Source organism: Myodes glareolus, chromosome 3 (genome assembly GCF_982192425.1).
Source record: "Myodes glareolus chromosome 3, mMyoGla1.1, whole genome shotgun sequence".
NCBI lineage: Eukaryota > Metazoa > Chordata > Mammalia > Rodentia > Cricetidae > Myodes > Myodes glareolus.
Genome location: NC_142028.1, coordinates 77,698,889 through 77,719,600, shown reverse-complemented (window position 1 = coordinate 77,719,600; position 20,712 = coordinate 77,698,889). Strand labels below are relative to the sequence as shown.

The 20,712-nt window shown below is 43.5% G+C and overlaps 1 protein-coding gene across 5 annotated transcripts in view; it reads right to left on the bottom strand.

Moving 5' to 3' along the window:
* Rad54l (RAD54 like) overlaps nt 1-20,712 on the bottom strand; it is a 25,483-nt gene extending 4,771 nt beyond the window's left edge. The window contains exons 1-11 of one of the 5 annotated variants that reach the window (XM_087904710.1): nt 20,484-20,712; nt 20,066-20,408; nt 19,898-19,984; nt 17,041-17,151; nt 6,807-6,867; nt 5,786-5,921; nt 5,315-5,384; nt 4,950-5,238; nt 4,617-4,741; nt 2,194-2,344; nt 1,071-1,197 (exon numbers count right to left, since the gene is read on the bottom strand). In XM_087904710.1, coding sequence (XP_087760836.1) covers nt 1,071-1,197; nt 2,194-2,344; nt 4,617-4,741; nt 4,950-5,238; nt 5,315-5,384; nt 5,786-5,921; nt 6,807-6,867; nt 17,041-17,151; nt 19,898-19,984; nt 20,066-20,068 — 1,160 coding nt within the window. In that variant the 5' untranslated portion in view covers nt 20,069-20,408; nt 20,484-20,712. Of the gene's footprint in view, nt 1-1,070; nt 1,198-2,193; nt 2,345-4,616; nt 4,742-4,949; nt 5,239-5,314; nt 5,385-5,785; nt 5,922-6,806; nt 6,868-17,040; nt 17,152-17,393; nt 17,488-19,897; nt 19,985-20,065; nt 20,409-20,483 lie in introns of those variants that run through there. The other 4 variants (XM_048443922.3, XM_087904711.1, XM_087904712.1 and 1 more) reach the window with 4 other exon arrangements.

The following is a 20,712-nucleotide window of genomic DNA, read 5'->3' as shown; positions in this document are numbered from 1 at the left end:
GAGGTGTCAGGAATCCTCTGCAAGAATAAATAACATGTGGGCTGAAGAGATGGCTCAGTGTTTAAGAGCACTGACTGCTCTTCCTGAAGACCCGGTTTCAATTCCTAGCACCCACATGACAGTTACAGCTGTCTGTAACGCCAGTTTCAGGGGACCTGACATTCATGGTAAAAACACCAATACACATTAAAATAAATTAATTAAAAAAAAAAAAGAACAACATGTGCTCTTAACCACTAAGCCAACTCTCCATGTCCTAAACTGTAAGTCTTTACTGGGAGGATTCTATCTTCATTTGCAGATAACAGCTGTTATATAACTCCCAGAGTTTTTAAGCTCTCATCATTAAACCCTCATCTCCTGGGTAGACCAGGATGAATAGAGGGGCATCTTCTGAGTAGCTACCTAGTCAGGCATGATAGCAGATGCCTGAATCCCAGCATCTGGGAGGTAGCCTGGGATACATGAGATACTATCTCAAAAAAAGAGGAAAAAACAAAAACTCAGCAGCTTCATGGGACACAGTAAGTCTGCCATCTAAAATTGGTAGGAAGAGGTAAACCATGCAGTTGGGAAGAACAGGACATTCACAGTGTAAATCATCAAGGGCGCATACCAACAATAGGAATCCAGAATGTGCTTGCCCCTAGTTCATTTGAAACCCACAAAAAGAAATAGGCCCTCTTGGGCTGGAAGCCATACAGAGATTCTTAAGCTTTCCCCAGAACTAGAGTCTGCACACAGAAAGCCAGATGCTTTAGGCTAAACCAACTGTCAGGAAGGTTCTGAAGTGCTAGCAAGGATGTCTTGTTCAGGAGGCTAACTGCACCAACAGAAGTGCTTCTTCACCAGGCTGATAAGAACAAAACCAGGCCAAAGGGCTCCCCAGAAGTAGATCTTACCCTGGAAGACTTTGTTATTTATTCAGTGACAATTCATGGCACAAATCCCACTCCTCCTAAATACCAGTCCTGAAAGGCTCCAGACAGATCAAGCCCACAGGTCGGGGCAGTTCCCAAATAGCTTGGAAGATCTCAAATCATTTGGCTGACCAGAGTTGAGACTATTACCTGTTCACGATACTGATGAGCTCCCGCAGACGTTCTTCCCCTAGCTGTCTGTCTGCCTCACTGGCAGCTGCATCTCGACTCTTCAAAATTGGCAACTCAAAATGCTTCTTAAACTCCTGGGCAGTTCCTAAACTCAGGAGAGAATTAAGAATATTAAAGAATGTAAGGGTGGAATGATTTTTCTTGCTGCCAATAATGACAAACCATCTTGTCACCAATGACCCTCCCTGCTGAGAATAAAGCTGAAAAAATACAAGCAATTTTATTTAATGAATCAGACAGCAAAATAGTTAAGAAGATTTGAGTCCCTAATAAAGTGTAGATAGAACTACTCTGATTAAAAAAAAAAAACTTATAAAATGCTGATTGGCCAGTAGCCAACCAGGAAGTATAGGTGGGGCAACCAGAATAGGAGAATTCTGGGGAGAGGAAAGGCTGAGTCTTCAGTCATCAGCCAGACACAGAGGAAACAAGATGAGAATGGGTCATTGATAAAGGTACCAAGCCACATATCTAACACAGATAAGAATTATGGGTTAATGTAAGATGTAAAAATTAGTTAATAAGAAAGCCTGAGCTAACAGGCTTTATAATTAATGTAGGCCTTTGTGTGTTTCTTTGGGACAGGCTGCAGAACCAAGCATGACAGAAACCTCTGTCAACAAAGCACTGGCACCCACATGCACATACATATTAACATATATCACACATAATTTTAATGCACAGGGATTATTTCCAGCTCCAGTTGTTAGGCACACAATCCCTACATAGCTAACACTGCCTCTGCAGAAGATAAATGGTCCATGTTGGTCTTCCTGAGTTGCTCCACAGTCAAAGCCACCTGACAGTTTTGCCTCCCCACCCCTTTTCCTCTTTTGAGGAAAGGTCTAATGTAGCCCAGATTGACTTCAAACTCCCTATGTACAAAAAGGATTCTGAACCCCTGATCCTCCTGCCTCCCATCTCCCAGGTGCTGAGCTTACAGGTATCAGCTTGGCTACTCTCTGATAAGAGAAGCCTTCCAACAAGTTTCTACTCATCCACACCTAATTGGCAATGTCTCCTTGCTCTCCTCAGCTGGAGTTACACTCTAAGGACAAAGCAGGAAGGCAGGGCTCCTTACCCAAAATGCCTGAATTAACGAAATGCACCAAGCTGAAATATTCAAGCAAGTCATTTTGGATGGGGGTCCCGGAGATGAGCACCCGCCGGCTGGTATTCAAGCTGTCCAGGGCCTGGTAAGTCTGATTCTCAGAGTTTTTAAGCCTGTGTCCCTGCAAGATAATTAATTCTCATTTACAACAATAAATGATAAAATTAAATGATAGCAAAGTCTGTAGGGAGAAAAGAGTCAAACATTACAGACCCTAAAGTTCCAGGAACTAGTCAGGCCGGCATAGGCTTCTTTGCCTACTGCCTCAGAGAAAAGTATTAGGCTCACAAGGTAGCACCAATGCTACACCTAAAAAGCAAGGATTCCCTCTGTTTCCTCCCATTCTTCCATTTTCAAACTTCCAGAACTTTACTACTCACCAATTTTACAGTCAACGTGCCCATGATATAGACCCATGCTTTCAGGGAGTCCTCCCCATCCCTGCCAGTCCAACCAACCCAGAGCTTTCAGAGTCAGGTGCCTCAGTGTCTTGTTTGAGTCATGATGCTAAACATGGAAGGTGGAGACCTCAGCTGTACTCACCTTCAGGCAGTCATTCAGCTGCTATATCCAAAGAGCTTCCCTTGAGAGCTCTTCCCTAACCTGTCCTCCCTGCGGTCATCATTAATGTCCCTTGAAGCCATTTATTCTTAAGACAGAAAAGGACGCTTTTCTTGAGAACCAGGTAGCTGAGACAGTCAAATGACCTTCTTTCCTTTTTTTTTTTTTCCCCCCTCTTTTTCCTTTTGTCTGTATTAACTACTTTGGCTGTCCTGGAACTTGATTTGTAGACCAGGCTGTCCTCAAACTCACAGAGATCTGCCTGCCTCTGTCTCCCAAGTGCTGGGATTAAAGGTCTGCACCACCACTGCCTGGCTTTTTTAAAAATAATTTATCTTTATTTTATGTGTGTTGGTGCTTGCCTGCATGTATATCTGTATGAGGGTATCAAAACTGTAGCTGCAGATAGTTGTGAGCTGTCATGTGGATGCTAGGAATTTAACCCAGGTCCTCTGGAAGGGCAGCCAGTCCTCTTAACTGCTGAGACAGTTCTCCAGCCCCTGAATGCTTTTTAAATGTTTTTTTTATTAACATGTACATGTGTCTGCATGAGTTTATTTGTACATGTATGCAAGTGTCTGCAGAAGCCAAAAAGTGCTAGATACTATAGAACTGGAATTATATGTATGGTTAGGAGCCATCTCATGTGGGTGCTGAGAACCAAACCCATGACATCTTTAAGACCAATGTCTTAGTCACTATTCTATTGTTGTGTAAAGACACCAAGACCAAATTAACTCTTATAAAGAAAGCATTTAACTAGTATCTTGCTTACAGTTTCAAAGGGTTAGTTCATTATCGTCATGGAGGCACTGGAGCAGTAGCTGAGAACTACATCCTGATCTGTAGGCAGAGAGACTGGGCCTGGCATGCATGGGCATTTGAAACTTCAAAGCCCACCCCCAGTGACACACTTCCTCCAACAAGATCACACTTCCTAATCCTTCTAAATCCTTTCAAACAATTCTACTCCCTGGTGACTAAGCATTCAAATATATGAGCCTCGAGGAGGGGGTCACTCTTATACCAAGCCAATTGGCAAGCAGTCTCAGTTGCTGAGCCATCACTTCAGTCCTGACCCTCTCCTCAGCCTTTTGAGTTTCTAGAATTATAGGCTTGGGCCACCATCCCTATATAACACATTAGACTTTCTTATCTCTGTGCTTCTAATCATTCAAAGATCCCTAACCTAGAATAAAAACCATCTTTAACAAGGCTCAGGAGATATCAGACACTGAGATAAGAGCTTCCCCAATCAACTCACTGAGTCCCCACAATAACCAGACAAGGCAGGTATATATGATCACTCTTTTTCCAGATGCAGAAACACAAGCCCACATGGTTAAGTCACTTAAGAGTAAGGTCACACTACTGTTAGGTGGCTGAGCCAGGATCTAAATAAAGCTCTCTATAGCCTATCCCCTTAAACACTGCTATGTCTCACTACACAGTAAAATCCCCCCAATCTTCAAAGTCCTTCTTTGGTCTAAGATTGCTATTTAGAGGGGAAAAATATCAATTGGCCCACAGTACCCAAACCCTCCTCAGAGTTTCGTTTGAGATAGCGTCTCATCCTGTAGTCTTGGCTGGCCTAGAACTCTATAGGAGACCAAGCCACAAACTCAAACATCCACCTGACTCTGCCTCCCGAGTGCAGCTCTCCTCAACTGTATGCACTGTTTCATCCCTCTATGGCAAACCAGTGCTATGGGTTCTTCCACTCACTTGTGTCCTCCAGTGTGGCATCTCTATTCCTGACATTCCCCACTGCTAGTAATGTTTAGCGAAGACTCTGACATCTTTCTACCATCTAGACTACAAGTGTTAAGTACCTCATCACATATGACCAGTCCAACATTTCCTTTTTTAAGGACTCCAACATGAAGGCGGAAAGTCTCATAGGAAATGATGAGAATGGGAGAAGGCACTCGAGCTCCACGCTGGTTCATAAATCCTTCTACAACAGAACGGTGTCAGGACAAATCAGCAGATCTTAAAGAAAAACAGTCTGATAGTTGTTTAACATAGCCTCGAAAAAATTGTGCTGTTTTTCAATGGCAATTTTCCCACTTGTCCCCACACTGCCATCACCACTGGCCACAAGTGAACACACAAGTAAAAAGCCTAGGTGGAAGAGTATAGCCTTGTTTGTTAAAGCTCCATACCCAGTTTTCGGTCTATCTCGTCCTTAGAGCCTCCGTCGATGGCTAGAGGTTGGATCCTCCCTCCAAGCCATTTCCCAACCTCATTGTACCAGTTCTTCACCAAGCTGGAAGGTGACACTACCACTGCTTTCTCAATTTCGGGCTTGCACTCTGGGCTCTGGCGTAAAAGCGTCCACATTAACGTGATGCACTGTAGTGTCTTTCCCAGGCCCATCTCATCAGCCATGATGCAGCCATGGCTTCCCGGGATTCGACGACTGGTGACACACTCCCATAGGAACTTCACTCCCTGAGGAATAACACCGTTTAGTCCATTTGACACCTGCTTAGCCCCAGCCACACACCCTTCCCTGATCCTCATTTACCTCTCTCTGATGAGGCCGCAACACCTTACTGAGAATAGGATCAACAACCACATGGACAGGGAGTTTTTCCCTGCGAAAACATAGCAGGAAAAAAAATAAATCGTGATCAGATTCAGGCAAGGTCAATCCTCAGGAAGTGGTATCTGCAGGCCCAGAAGGTTGATTACACCTTCGCCCTCAAAGAATAAACCAGTGGGGTTCTGCATTAGGAGTCAAAAACATCAGAAAGGTTGACACTCCTGTCCTCACCCCATCACCTGCCCCTCCAAATGAGCAAGGCAAAAGGCAGTGAGGAACCCCCACTGCCTGAATACAACCACACAGTCTCCCACAATCTCCTTCCCAGCCACTAGCTCTGGCAGCCTATGACAATTCCAAAGGAGGAAAAAGAAATCACAAACCCCCTCCCACCCTTCTAGGCACGTACACTTGTAGTGGACTAGAACTATTCAGAAACACCAGTGTGCATACTTGTCAAGCTTCAGCCGGTCATGGGCGCTTAGTGGGGGGGGCTCATACAGCACCAAGGCACCTTCTTCCAGAGGATCATGGAGGGCGCGGCGAACACCAGCCCTTTTCAGGCCCAATGCTCGAGAGCCCAGAGGACCTAGAAATCAGCAATCCATCTGTGAGCTAACCTGCTATAATCAGGCACACCAGCAAGCCCAATTGAAATGCCCATCTTTCATGTACCTTTCTAAATCCCCACGGCCTTCTTTCCCGGAACTCCTTCAAACCACTTGTGCATCTATTTGACCATTATCTTGTCAGTTCTCAAGCGTTTTTCCTAATTTATTTCTCCCATTCAACTACAAACTTCTGGAGGGCTTTATCAAGCTCATCTCAAGTCAACTGTAGCAAGGTGTAAAACTCAATGGAGGCCTTTCCTATGTGAGAACTTGAAAGCCGGCTGCTTCCCTCCCCAGTCCCCGTTCAGGCACAATGCAATGTCCTACACAAGACAAAGGAAAACTGTGGAAATTACACCTCCCACAGTCAACCTTAGAAAAGAATTAGCACTGAACATGCTTAAACTCAATGAAGGCCAGAGTCATTAGCCACTGCCCCTCGAAGATGAAGGACAATTAGTCTTGGCAATGCAGTGTAGCCTTCGTACAAGCCTCAGGAGGATCACGTCAAACACATCCACCCACGGACAGACAATAACTGTACCAATAACTCCGGCTTCTGAGATCCAACACCTCTGACCTTCTCAGATGGCCAAATGAACACACGTGCACATACACACGCACGTGTACACACACACACGATTAAAAATAAAAAACTACAGGCATAGTAGCACAGCATTTAGGAGGCAGAGGCAGGCAGACCTCTGTAAACTCAAGGCCTATTAGCCTAGTCTACAAAGCAAATTCCAGGCCACCCAGGATTACACAGTCAGACCCTGACTCAACCAAAACACAAAATAAATCCAAAAAAAAAAAAAAAACAAAAAACAACCAAACAAGAAAACTAATAGTCTCCATTTTACCTTGATAATTTGGAATGGGGACCTTGAAAGGCTTTGACAAAATGCTTCGAATAAATGCTTCCTAAAAAGAAAAACAAAAATTCAGGAGATGTTATAGATCAATAAATAGTCTAACACATTCCACTTCTGGTATTTTTAATTAATTCGTTCATTTTATTTTATGTATATGGGTGTTTTGTCCTCTACCTACCACAAAGCTAACCTCCCAACCACAAATAAATTTGTTGCTGCATTAGTTTTGCCAACTACTTAATTTTCATAAATCCCTATCAGTTTTCTTGAAAATTAAACAGCCCGCCAGGCAGTGGTGGCGCATGCCTTTAATCCCAGGAACGTCTTTAATCCCAGAGGCAGGCTGATCTCTGTGAATTCAAGGACAGCCTCGTCTACAAAGCGAGTTCTAGGACAGCTAGGACTGTTACACAAAGAAATCCTGTCTCAAAAAAACAAAAAAAAATTAAACAGCCCAAAGATTAGAAGTAATATAGGCAGTAGCCATCAGTAGAATATAAGCAGAAAAATGACAAAGATGCTAATAAGAGCTAAGACTCTCTTAGGAGTTACAATTAGGAGGCAAGGCTAAGACAGTCCATGTACCCTAGCCAGGCTAGCCTCAAACTTTCAATTCTCCTGCCTCAGCTTCCTGAGTACTGAGATTACAGGCATGTACCACCACATCTAGCTTCCTCCTATCACGATTTCGTCCTCACTAACAGCCCTATGAGGCCTATGAATTGCTGTTATTCAAGGCAAGCACAAAGATATAAAGCTATAATCCTAGGATTTAGGACAATGAGCAAGGGCAATACTGAGATTGAAGCCAGCCCAGGTAAAATCTTGTCCCAACACTGGGACTTGCTTCCTCTGCATATACTGGATTTTGGCGCTCCAGTCTGTTTGGACTCTCACCTTTCCTGGACCTGGAGGGAGGGGGGAGGAACTTGAACTTCCCACAGGGCAGGAAACCCTGACTGCTCTAGGGGATGGAGAGGGAGGAGGAGAGGGAGTGGGGGGAGTGGGAGGGTGTTGGGAGGAGGGGCTGAAATGGAAACTTTTATAATTTAATAAAAAAAAATAAAGTTAAAAAAAAAAAATCTTGTCCCAAAAGAAAATTAAGCCAGGTGTGGTAGCTCATACCTGTTACCTAGAATTTGAGAGGCAGAGTCAGGAAGATCAAAAGCTCAAAATTATCTTTAGCTACACAGTGGGCTTTGAGGCCAGCCTGGGCTACATGAGACCCTGTTTCATAAAGGTGGGAAAGACGCCTAGAGAAAAAGCTCAACAGTTAAGAGTACTTTCTGCTTTTCCAGAACTCAAGTTCATTTTGAAAGACTTACAACTACCTGTAACTAACTCCAGCTCCATGGGATCTAGCGCCCTTGTCCGACCTATCCCTGCACCCTATACACATGGCATACATTCACATTCCTACATTCTCTCTGTGTGTCTGTCTGTCTCTCAGAAAGGAAAAAAAGAGAAGGAAAGAAGGAAAGAAAGAAAAAGGTGCTTACAGTCACGCCCAGCAAACAGTTGGCTCCCAGAATCCACAAGCTGTCCTCTGACTTCCCTGAGAGCCACAGCACGTGCACACCTCCACTCACACAGTACATAGAGCATGTGTAAGTGTGTACAGTGTGTACAGCCAGGACAGCTGGAGAGCTTAACCCTTCACTCATGGCCGTGAACATCAGCCCAAAGCCAGGAAGTGCTTCCTGCCACAGGAAGGTCCAAGGCAGGGAACAACGGGAAAAGGACATACAGAGAGAATAAGCTCAAGTCAGTTGTGGCAGAGGCAGGTGGATCTCTGTGAGTTCAAGGCCAGCATGGTCTACAAAGTGAGTTCCAGGACAGCCAGGGATATACAGAGAAACCCTATCTCAAAAGAAACCAAGATAAAAGAAACGCATCAACAGAAAAAGAAGCCAAAAGGTTGAAGAAAGCAGATACACGCAGGCACTAGAAAGGATGAGCCAGTGTGGGCTACCCAGAAATCAAGACTCTCTGAGACAAAGCTGAGGGAAGGAGGGGGAGAGGAGAGAGGGAGCAATAGGAAGGAGACAGAATTAATGGTGAACTGAATGGTAGTAAAGTTTGATCTTTATCTGTAAACACCTGAATTATTTGGGAAATTATATTGCTTGTGAACCCTGGCAATATCACAGCTAGGACCAAAGGGAACAAGGAGAAATCAAGAGCAAGCACCCTAAAGTTTTGTTTCTCTGTGTGCTATGGAGGGTGACAGAAGTGGGTTCTCTCCTTCCACCAGGTGGGTCCTGGTGATCAAACCGAGGTCCATCAGGCTCGGTGGCAGGTTCCTTTCCCTGCTGAACCATCTTGCCGGCCCATGTCATGTTTAGTTTTCTGAGACAGATCTCACTCTGCAGCCCAGGCTGCCTGAAACTCACAGCACTCCTGCTGCTGACACCTCCCGAGCATCAGCATTACAGGCATAACCCATCACATTTGGCTCCTAATGGGACTAGATTATAGGAAAAAGCAGTAATAAAAAAAAAACTCCTTTCCGCCAAAGGCAAGCATGTCTTGCCATGAAACTTTTACCTTTATATTCTAATGCATTTCCTTACATGTACAGATGATAAATTTCTAGAAATTAAATGTTTTTTTTCCACAAAAAAACCCTTATTTTTGTGATCTACTGAAATAAAGAATGGGCAAATGAACATCACCATCACTAAGTAATGTGACAAAATACTAAATTCTGCTTATCTGCATCTAAAGAAAGCTTTTGTTTTTTCAAATAGTGTCATTACGTTGAGGCTAGCCTAGCAACTCACATATAATTCAGTTTGAACTTGAACTCACAATTCTCCTGCATCAAGCTTGCCTGGCTCTGACTAAATTTGTGATTTAGCATGAATACTATAGTTATGAACAGCAAATATAATCATTAAGAAAAAACACTAACAAAAAAAAAAATCTGCCAGGTCCTACAAGCAATGGTGGTGGACGCCCTTAACATTCCAGCACTCGGGAGGCAGAGGCATGATACAGGTATACTGTGGTATCTTTTGAGAGCCATTTCAAAGCCTTTCTCAGCTCTTAGCTTGGCTTGAGGGACTAGTATCCCAGAAAGCTTGGCAACCAACAAGCCACCCAGAGACAGTACTTTTCATGTTGTCTTAAAAGATTCAAACAATTAAATCCAGGACTGGAGAGATGGGCTGCTCTTCTTCCAGAGGTCCTGAGTTCAATTCCCAGCAACCACATGGCAGCTCACACCCATCTGTAATGAGATCTAGTGCCCTCTTCTGCATACATACAAGCAGAACACTGTATATGTAATAAAAAATATTTTTTAAAAATTAAATCCTCGGGGCTGGAGAGATGGCTCAGAGGTTAAGAGCACTGACCCCTCTTCCAGAGGTCCTGAGTTCAACTCCCAGCAACCACATGGTGGCTCACAGTCATCTGTAATGAGATCTGGTGCCCTCTTCTGGCCAGCAAGCATACAGACAGAACACTGTATACATAATAAATAAATAAATCTTTAAAAAAAAAAATTAAATCCTCAGATACAGAGGGTAGGTTGGTTTTTTAGATTTATTTTTATATGTGAGGAGTATTTTGCCTGAATGTATTTAAGTGCACTGTGTGCATGCCTGGTGCACAAGGAGGCCAGAAAGGGGTGCTAGGTCACCAAATTTGGAATTAAAAATGTCAGAGGTGCCTCATGGATCTGAGAACCAAACTCAGGTCAATAGCAGACCGTTCTTAACTGCTGAGTCATCTCTTCTGTCCCAGAGGGTGAGTTTCAGATGGAAATTTAGTATAAATTTATGGGGGTGGGGGAGCTTAAGAAGGATGAAAGAGGGGGAGGGGGAAAAGGATAGCAGGAATGAGCAGAGCTCCAATACAGCAGGGAGAGTCCCAGGATATAGGGTACCACTGAAGCAGCTAGTCTGGGAGCATTTTAAAGAATTTATGGTGGGAAAGGGACAGGGGCTGAACTGGTCAGTCCAGATGAATTCTTCCCAGGTCAGTCAGAGTCATCTACAGCTCTAGGCAGATGTGCAGGAGAGGACAGAAAGTAGGAGCCAGGATTTCTGGTCTCCAGCAGGGAATGGAACTGCTACTTTGGGGTCCCTTCCCTACCTGACTCACTTCTATCTCCTGTCATCATTAACAAGTCCAGAGCAGAAGTTCACACCTGTTAACCTAGAAAGACGTTAACAAGAACTACCTTTAGGCAGAAGCGGGCAAATCTCTGTGAATCTGAGACCAGTCTGATCTAGTGAGTTCCAACAAAGGCTACAAAGACCTGTTTCAAACTAAAGCTCAGAGTGCTTGTTGCACGCGCCTTTAATCCTAGCATTCAGGAGGCAGAGGAAGGGGAAATCTCTGAGTTTAAGGTCAAACTGGTTCAAGATGGGGCTACAAAAGAGAAACCCCGTCTCTAAAAACAACAACAAAAAGAGTACCAGGAGAGGCTCCAAAGCTACAGAGAAATCCTGTCTCGAAAAACAAAACAAAACAACAACAAAAAAAGTACTTGGTTGTTCTTGCATAAAACCAAGTTCAAGTCCCAGCACCACATGGTGGCTCACCACCATCCTTAACTACAGTTCCAGGGGATCCTTTGCCTTTTTCTGACCTCTGCGGGCATTAGACATGCAAGTGATGCACAGACATACATGCAGGTAAAACAGCCACACACATAAAATAAAATAGTAACTCTTAAAAAAAAATTTAAGCTAGGCAGTGGTGGTGCATACCTTTAATGGGGTGGGGGCAGATATATGAGTTCAAGGCCAGTCTTGAACAGACAGACAGGGCTACACAGAGAAGCCGTCTCAAAAACAAACAAAACAAAACAAAAACCTCTAAATCAAATCATAGAAAAAGAACTTCATTAGAATTTGATATCAATTCTATGGCTGAGAGGTTAAGAGCACTGGCTGCTCTTCCAAGGGTCCTGAATTCAATTCCCAGCAACCACATGGTGGCTCACAACCATCTATAATGGGATCTGATGCCCTCTTCAGGCATGCAGGGACATGCAGACAGAGTAGTCATCCCTAAAAAGAATACATAAATAAGAAAAAAAAAAAAGAATGTGATATCAATTCCAAAACTAAAAAAATTACTTTCAAGATTATTTGGTAGCACATACCTGTAATTTAAATAAGTACATAAATTAGGACAAGAGGCTAGATTTAGACCAAGTATATTCCAAATTTTAGGATAAGAGGCTAGATTTTGACCAAGTATATTCAAAATTTTAAAAAGATTCCCAATAGAACTCAGAAGCCATAGGATCTATCTGTAGGACAAAGTACAGGCTATGTTACTGTAGGGGTGTTCACATTTATTAAGACTCCTAGTCAAACACACCAGCCAGGAAAGCGGCAGCAGGACTTGGCATGACTAGCCCCTGAGGACATGCTCTAACAGTGCCAAACTGTGGTGCAAGCATGCCCTCATTCACTTATTCCACGAGGTACTGATAATTCATACCATATATTTTGAGAACTCCTTTCCTGGGAAACAATGTCTACCCCCTCCCCCTAACAACCAACCAAATTCCACTAATGTTTGCCCTAGAAAACCAAGGAGTGTATCTGGCTACTTACAGGGCACAGAAGACGGGTTGCTGGCTGGAGGGTGGGTGACCGCAAAGCAACAACACTGAAAAGTCCTCAGCCAGCATGGATGATTGCTTCCCAGCAGCCATGGAGCCTTCTTCATTCACTCTTTCCCAATCTAGACACTAGGGCCTCCCCAAACCAGATTAAAGAAGAATAATTGCCTAACAAATGATTGGGAGTGGCTGGAATCCCAGATGAGGGTCCAGTGACTGTCCCTATCGCCCTCCTTAAAGAGAAGGTCACCAGTCCCCAAGCCCTATCTATTGTAAGCTTATCTAATGAAGAGGATGGCTTTCTTGCTTGGAGAACAGCATTCTACAGTGATCTTTCCTTCTGAAGGAGAAGGAGGGAACATTCTACACAACCAACAGTTTATTTCAGCAGGCTCAAGGGACAGCTATTCCCAATCTTTCCACCTCAACTGCTCCATCCCTGCTAGTTCTTCCTCACCAGTCTGATTTCATCTTTTACCCCCCTTTCCACAGGCAAACTTTTAGAAAGAATTAAAGTCTGCCTTACTATCTCCCACTCCAATCTGCCTCCACTCCTCAGAAGTGGCTCTGCACAAGGCCATGGCCTGCATGCTTCTAATTCCAAACGACAAGTTTCCATTCTTATCTTAACAAAGCTAACCATTCTTTCTTCTCAACGACGCTGCCCTGACCACTCTCCCACTACTGCACTTCTCTGGAATCTCATGCTCAGCCCAAAGAGTGTTTCCACCTCTGCCTAAATCGCCTAAATGCCCTAAAAAGTCAGTGTTCCTCAGGGCTCACGACTTAAGCCCAAACTTCTTCCAACTATAGATTCACCCTGATAATCCAACACACTTTGAGATATCAAGTATCTCTTTGCCAAAGATCACCTAATCTATTCCCTTTTTAAAATTTTATTTATGTTTTATGTGCATTGGTGTTTTGCCTACGTGTATGTCTGTGTGAGGGTATCGTAACCCCTGGAACTAGAATTACACAGTCTTGATTCACCATTTGAGTGTTGGGAATTGAACCCTGGCACCCAAAAGGCAGAAGCAGGTAAATTGAGGTGAGTGTGGGCTACAAGTAAGACTCCATCTTAAAAAAAAAAAAAAAGTCTCAGGAATCAAATTTCTGAACTCTGTACCAGTGAGAAACAATCCAATAATCCCGTTAAAGTCTTCTGTACAAGGCCAGCATCATTCTTGTTTTCTCAAACACGTAAATTTCTTATTGGCAACAATTAAATGGTGTTTGTAGACACCATCCATGGAATTTTTTTGAAGCAGACATATATATATATATGTGTGTGTGTGTGTGTGTGTGTGTGTGTGTGTGTGTGTTATTTATTGCTGTGACTTCTGTTGTGTTTTTATAAGCTTTTTGTTAAATACACTGAGCTGGGCCAACAAGATAGCTAACAGGTAAAAGCTCTTGCCAAGTCTGATGACCTGAATTTTACCCTAGGAACTCATATGTGTACTCCCACAAGTTATCACCTGACCTCTGCATACATACTAGGCACACATGTACAAGGGTGACCATACACATAAATGCATGCACATGCACAAAAATATATAAATAAATGTTTAAAAAAGCACACTGAGCTACTTTTATTAAACCAATAGCTCTGTTATGTTTAAAGTCATCATATGTTCATATGCTTAAATCTGGATAGCAGAACTTAAGCAATTAATAAAGTATATAAATATCTTCTTAATATACTGATTAGAAAACATAAAAACAATAAAACCAATGATTAAAAAGAAACTGAAGCATTCTTTGGGCCCCTTAAGTATTATCACAGAACCTGTGGCTAAGATGCCTATTTATGTCCCCCATCAAATCCCTTTCTTTTTTCTGCTTCCTAGCTCAGTAAATAGTATAATCTCCTTTGCCTCTGTCTGGAATCCCAACTTTATTTCAAGGGTCTCTCTCCTGACATGTAGTCAATCTAAAGTCTTTCTATACATCTTAATATATAGAAATATATTAAGTATATTAATACTTAATATTATCTTAATATATATTTGCTACTTTTTCCTATTTCCACTCTCCTAACATACAAGTCCTTTGTTGTCTTGCAACTTCCATCTTTTTTTTTTTGTTTTGTTTATTGTTGTTGTTTTTGAGACAGGGTTTCTCTGTGCAGCACTGGCTGTTCTAGAACTTGCTTTGTATACCAAACTGGCCTCGAACTCAGAGATCCCCCTATATCTGCCTCCCAAGTGCAGGGACTAAAGGCGTGTGCCACCACACCTAGCACTACTTTCACCTTCTCAGTGCCTTTTCCATCTTCCTTTCTCACTCAAATGGAATTTCTGCACCACTGTAAACCTCCTACTCCTACTTAAAAGACTTCAAAGAAGAAGAGACAGAGATCACTCAGTGGTTAAGAGCACTCGCTGCTGCTCCAGCAAAGCAGAGTTCGATTCCCAACACTCACATCAGGCGGCACAAGGCTGCCTGTAACTCTAGCTCCAAGGATGTGATGCTCTCTTCTGGCTTTGATGGGCATACACATACATGTGAATATGCGCCACAAACATATATACAAATTAAAAACAAAACAAGTTCAAAAGTCCTCAGTAGCCTTAGACTAAAGTCCTGACTCTCAAACCATGACTTACAAAAGAGGCCTTCTGCTCCAGGACTCTCCACAGCTGTCCGCTCCACCTGCCATCTCTCTCCACCTGCCAACTTCCCACACCTCCACCTGACCAAATCAGCAAACGCTTTTCAGGAGCTGCCTCGATCTGCAGCCAGGCTTTCCTCAGGCTGTTCTACTAAAATCTGTCTGACTCCTTTCACCAGGACAACCTTTCAGAATAATCAGAAGTTAATCTAACATGCCCTTCAAATTTCAGCCATTCTCAGTCTCTAAACTGTGAAGCCATTTAAGGTGCTCATGGGACAGCTTGAGCAAAGCACAATGAAAACTATTCTAGAGGATTAAAGATCGCCTAACAGGATTCTTTTGGGAAAAAATAAACACAAACACACACACACACACACACACACACACACACACACACACACAAAGCAAGAGGTGGGTTCTGGAGAGACGGCTCAGCAGTTAAGAGCACTTGCTCTTGCAGAGGACCCAGGTTCTATTTCCAGCACCCCCAATTACACAGAAGTACTTTTAAATGTCTGCTGAATACACAAATAACTAAATGCAGTTATATATTCCCAGAAAGTCTGATGAAAAAAACGTGGGCTGGTCAGCACATGCCACTAAACTTGGCAACCTAAATTTAGTTCCTGAAATCCGCATGGTAAAATGAGAAAAACCAGCTCTCAGGAGTTATCCTCTGACCGCCACACATGTATGGCAAGCATGCTCATACATATATACACATATACATGGAAAGAAACAGTCAAAAACAATTTAATGTGTAACAACTAAAAAAAAAAAGCCAGGTGTGGTAGAGCACACCTTTAATCCCACCACTCAGAAGGCAAAGGCATCTAAATCTGAGTTCAGTTTCAACATGGTCTATATAGAATGATCCAGACCAGACAAGCCAAGGCTCCTGTGAGATCTTGTCTTAAAAGAGAGAGAGAGAGAGAGAGAGAGAGAGAGAGAGAAAAGAAAAAAGCCAGGTGGTGGCCGCCTATGTCTTTAATCCCAGCACTTAGGAGTCAGAGACAGGAAGATATCTGTGAGTTCTAGGACAGTCGAGACTACACAAAGAAACCCTGTCTTGAAAAAAACCAAAAGAAGAAAGTTGTGCAAGATAATGTAAGATCCTGGCATGATGAGAAGTTGATTACTAGAGGAAGCAATGAAAGCTATGAAACTCTAGTAGTTTCTAAGGCATGAAAAAGCCAAGTTTATTGGCACACACTTATAATTCAGCATCCAGGAGGTAGAGGAAGGAGAATTAAAAGTTTATGGCTGGGGCTAGATCACTGGCTGTTCTTCCAGAGGACCAGGGTTCAATTCCCAGCACCCACATTAGGCAGGTCACAAATGTCTGTAAACTACCATTGCAGGAGATCTGACACCCTCTTCTGGCTTCTACAGGCATACATGAAGGCAAAATACCCATACATATATAACTAAATAAAAGGGTTTTGGTTTTTTTTATTTTTTCGAGATAGAGTTTCTCTATGAAACAGTCCTGGCTCTCCTGGAACTCACTCTGTACACCAGACTGGCTTGGAACTCACAGAGACCCACCTACCTCTGCTTCTCAAGTGCTGGGATTAAAGGCAAGCATCACCACTGCCCAGCTTAATAAAAGTTTTGACAGAGATCAAGGCCACCCTGGAACTATCTATCTATTTTGAGATAGTGAAACAACTATCTCAAAAAAAAAAGAAAGAAAGAAAGAGAGAGAGAGAGAGAGAGAGAGAGGAAGGAAGGAGGGAAGGAGAAAGAAAGAAAAGAAAGGAAGAAACCAAAACAAAAAAGCCACACACAGTATCTAAACAGTGCTGCAACCTTCCTTTTTGACTCGTTTATTTAGGAATCTAAGCCACTTTTTAGCTGGTACCCACAGAGTTATAAACAAGGAAAGATTCAAGCAAACCTCCCAGCAGATCACACAGAAGCTAGGGATAAGATGATCACTCTGCTGTGAAGAAATCCAAGGCAAAAGAACTAAGCACACACAGAGAACCAGGCCAGTTGTTCTTATGACTTACATGTTGACTGCTATCCAAACAGGGTGGTCGGTTGATCAACTGAGTCAAAGGTTTCCGAAAAGGAGACAGGAAACACTGGGTCTCATTGCTGGACTTCCGTTTCTTAGGAGTCTAGGAGAGAGATGGGAAAGCGACGTTGCAACACCCAGACAACCCAGAGACCACCCTACTGGCGATCAGCCCCTGAGTACTTAGAGCCAGGAGTGGTGCTGAGCATGTGTTGTCCCAGCTACTTGAGAGGTTGAGGCAAGCTAGCAATATTGCTCAGTTATTGAGCTTTTGTCTAGCAAATATAAAAGCCAGTATTAGGGGACACCGCAAAAAACGTGCCAGCAAGATATGGTGGCACACACCTGTAATCCAAGCATCTGGGAAATGGATGCAGGAGGATCAGGAATTCAGGTCCATCCTTTGCTCATAGCCAGCCTGGGCTACATGAGACTCAGCCTCAACAAAAACAAAATTACTTATTGTTAGACACCACAGTAAACCTTTTTTAAATTCGTTTATTTTTATTTTATGTGCATTGCTGTTTTGCCTGTGTGTGTCTGTGTGAGGGTGTCAGAACCCTAGAACTCGAGTTACAGACAGTCTTGTGCTGCCATGTGGGTGCTGGGAACTGAACCTTGAGTCCTCTGGAAAAGTAGCCAGTGTTCTTAACCACTGAGCCATCTCTCCAGCCCTCACACTAACTCTTATGACTATCACAACAACCCTAAGATATTATATTTACAGGCTGGAGAGATGGCGTGGTGGTTTAGAGCATGTGCTGTACTGCCAGAGGACCTGAGTTCAATTCCCAGCGCCCACATAGGAAGTCTGCAACTGCCCCTAACTCCAGCTCCAAGGGGATTCTGATACTGTTGACCTACACAAGCACCTGAACACACACATATACATAAATTAAAAATAAACCTTTAAAAAAAATATTATGTTTACTAGCCTCATCAGTTTACTTGCGCCCAGCAAGTTTTCAGGAAAGTTTCCTGAAAACTTGCCGGGCGCACACCTTTAATTCCAGCACTCAGGAGGCGGAGGCAGGTGGATCTCTGTGAGTTCAAGGCCAGCCTGATCTACAAGAGCTAGGTCCAGAACAGGCACCAAAACTACAGAGAAACCTTGTCTCGAAAAAAAAAAAAAAAAAAAAAGAAAAGAAAAGAAAATTGAAACTTGCTGGGCACTGTGGTACACGCCTTTAATCCCAGCATATGGGAGGACAAGGCACATGGATCTCTGTGAGTCTGAGAACAGGCTGGCCTAGGAAGTTCAACACTGTCTCAAAACAAACCAACAAACAAAAAAACAACCAGTACCTTTAGAAGTAACAACCAAATACAGCTTCATTCATTACTCACCTGCAGAGGATGCTCAACTCTGAGAGTTTTGTAAAAGGTAAGAGGGAGCCATTGTTCCTCTCTCACAGTAGCAAAGCAGCAATGCTAATGAGCCCCAGGTGGTTTACTCGAAGGTGAAAGCTCGCTCTCGCTTTTTAAAGTCACTGTGAGCTATATCACTGTGAGTTTGAGGCCAGGCTGAGCTTTATGAGAGACCCTGTCCCAAAAGGGTGGGGGAGAGGGGAGTGTCTTGAAACAGCTGAGCAGTATGGACACTTGCCACCAAACCTGAAGACCTGAGTTCAATACCTAAACCCACATAGTGGAAGGAGATAACTGACTCTTGCCTTAAATGTCAAAGCATATACACTCTCCCGAAAACAAGTTTAAAAAAAGAAGTTAAAAAAGCCATCAGCACACTTGCACCAGCTCATCGAGCTGTCAACGGTGATGATTCTACTAGGCACATCTGAAGCAGTCGCCAGTCCCTCTTCTCTTCACGTACCTTTACTCACACACTGACCCTAACAAAAACAAGTGCCTTCCAGGACAGGTATGGTGGCCCACGCTATTAATCCCAGAACTCAGTAGGCAGTGGCCCCAGAACTCAGTAGGCAGTGGCAGGTGGATCTGAGTCCAAAGCCAGCCTAGTCAACACATAATGAGTTCAAGGTCAGCCAGAAAGCTACATAATAGAGAACTCCTGTCTCAAAAAGACAAAAAAAAAAAAAAGAAAAAAAAAAGAAAAAAAAAAGAAATGCCAGTCAGACATAGTGGCACAAGCCTTTAATCCCTGCACTTGGGAAGCAGCAGACAGACAGATTTCTAAATCAAGAGGCTAGACTGGTCCTCAGAGCAAGTTCCAGGGGCAGCCAGGGCTACCAGAGAAACTCTATCTTGAAAACACAAAACAAAACCAAAAAAAGTGCATCTAGTCTTTTCTTAAGGGATCCTTTCCTTACAAGCTCCCATGTGGCAAAATTCCTTTTAAAAAAAAAGAAAGAAAGAAAAGAAAGGTTTTATGTATCCCAGGCTTGGGTAGATACACTATATATGCTATAGTCTAGGGAAGCACAGAATATAGGTGTGCACCACCACCCCCCACTTTATTCTGGGACCCAACATAACTTATTCCTTGCTTTTAATATACTCCTCCCATGAAGAAAACAGAGGTTGTATTAGTTTCTAGAGAACCTACCCGAAGGACAATTTTATTAATCTTATTCAATGCCTGATACATTGTAAGTTTTCACTGATAAGTGCCATGAGTGTTGGTGCATGCCTGTGACCACAAGCGGTCTGAGGAGGTGACCACAGACCACAGTCTGGGCTACCTGGTGATACTGTCTCAAAAAGAAAAAGAAAAAAAGAAAAAGAAAAAAAGAAAAGAAAAGGGAAAAGGCTACTAAATGGATGAGAGATACTTTCTGAAGATGACTTTGGACCACAGAAACCAACTCCAGACTCTTTTTCTGTCCAAACAGCCCTGTATCCCCATTTTCCACATTCCATAGAACACTCACTACTGTCTCAGGCTGCCAGTCTTCATCATCAGATGATCTGCCCTCTGGTTTCCTCCTGGCCAGCTGGCTGGGGGCTAAGCTCCTCCTCTGGAAGGGAGAACAGAAAGTGAGTGCCTGCAGAGATCCTGCGGCAAAGGTCCCGTTAAGTCTGCTTAAAGTCACACTTACCATCCTGGACCCAGAAGCATCAGATGTCAAGTACCCATCAGCTAAATTAAAAGCACTCAGCAACAGAGAGGGCAGGACCAGGGCATGCTTTTGAAGGGAGCTGCTATATCATTGAAAAGAAAGTCTAAAGAGTTGTCATGGGAGAAGACGCAATCAGTGGCTGGAACTTGGGTTCCAAACCGGGAACGTAGATCGCCAGTTACTCAAGACTCAAGTAATCCAGAGTGCAAGTCCAGGCGGAGCTGGGTATAAATCTAGGATGGAAGAGAAGACCGATGAAGTTGCAGGTGAAAGTGGAGTCGGAATACCGTCTCTCGCTGGGCTGCTTCCCTGAGGGTGATCACTAGCCAAGAGAAAAGTAGAGATTAAAGTGCGAAGGCGGGCGCCTGAATCCTTAAGAGGGGGGATGGGAATTTACCAGAGCTGGACGATGCCAAACCTCAATCTGAGAGAGCTCAAGTAGGGACCCAGGAAAAGACTCGAGGGATGTTAAACAGGAACTCGGGAAGGGCAGTAAAAGGTCCAGGTTGGGAGGAGGAGAATCTGAAAAGATGCTGAAGAGAGGCAAAGAGCGTCTCCGGTATCTTGCCCTCAACCTTCCACTTCCCGAAGCGCGCGTTAACAGCCTCCAGGCAGTGTCAATCGAA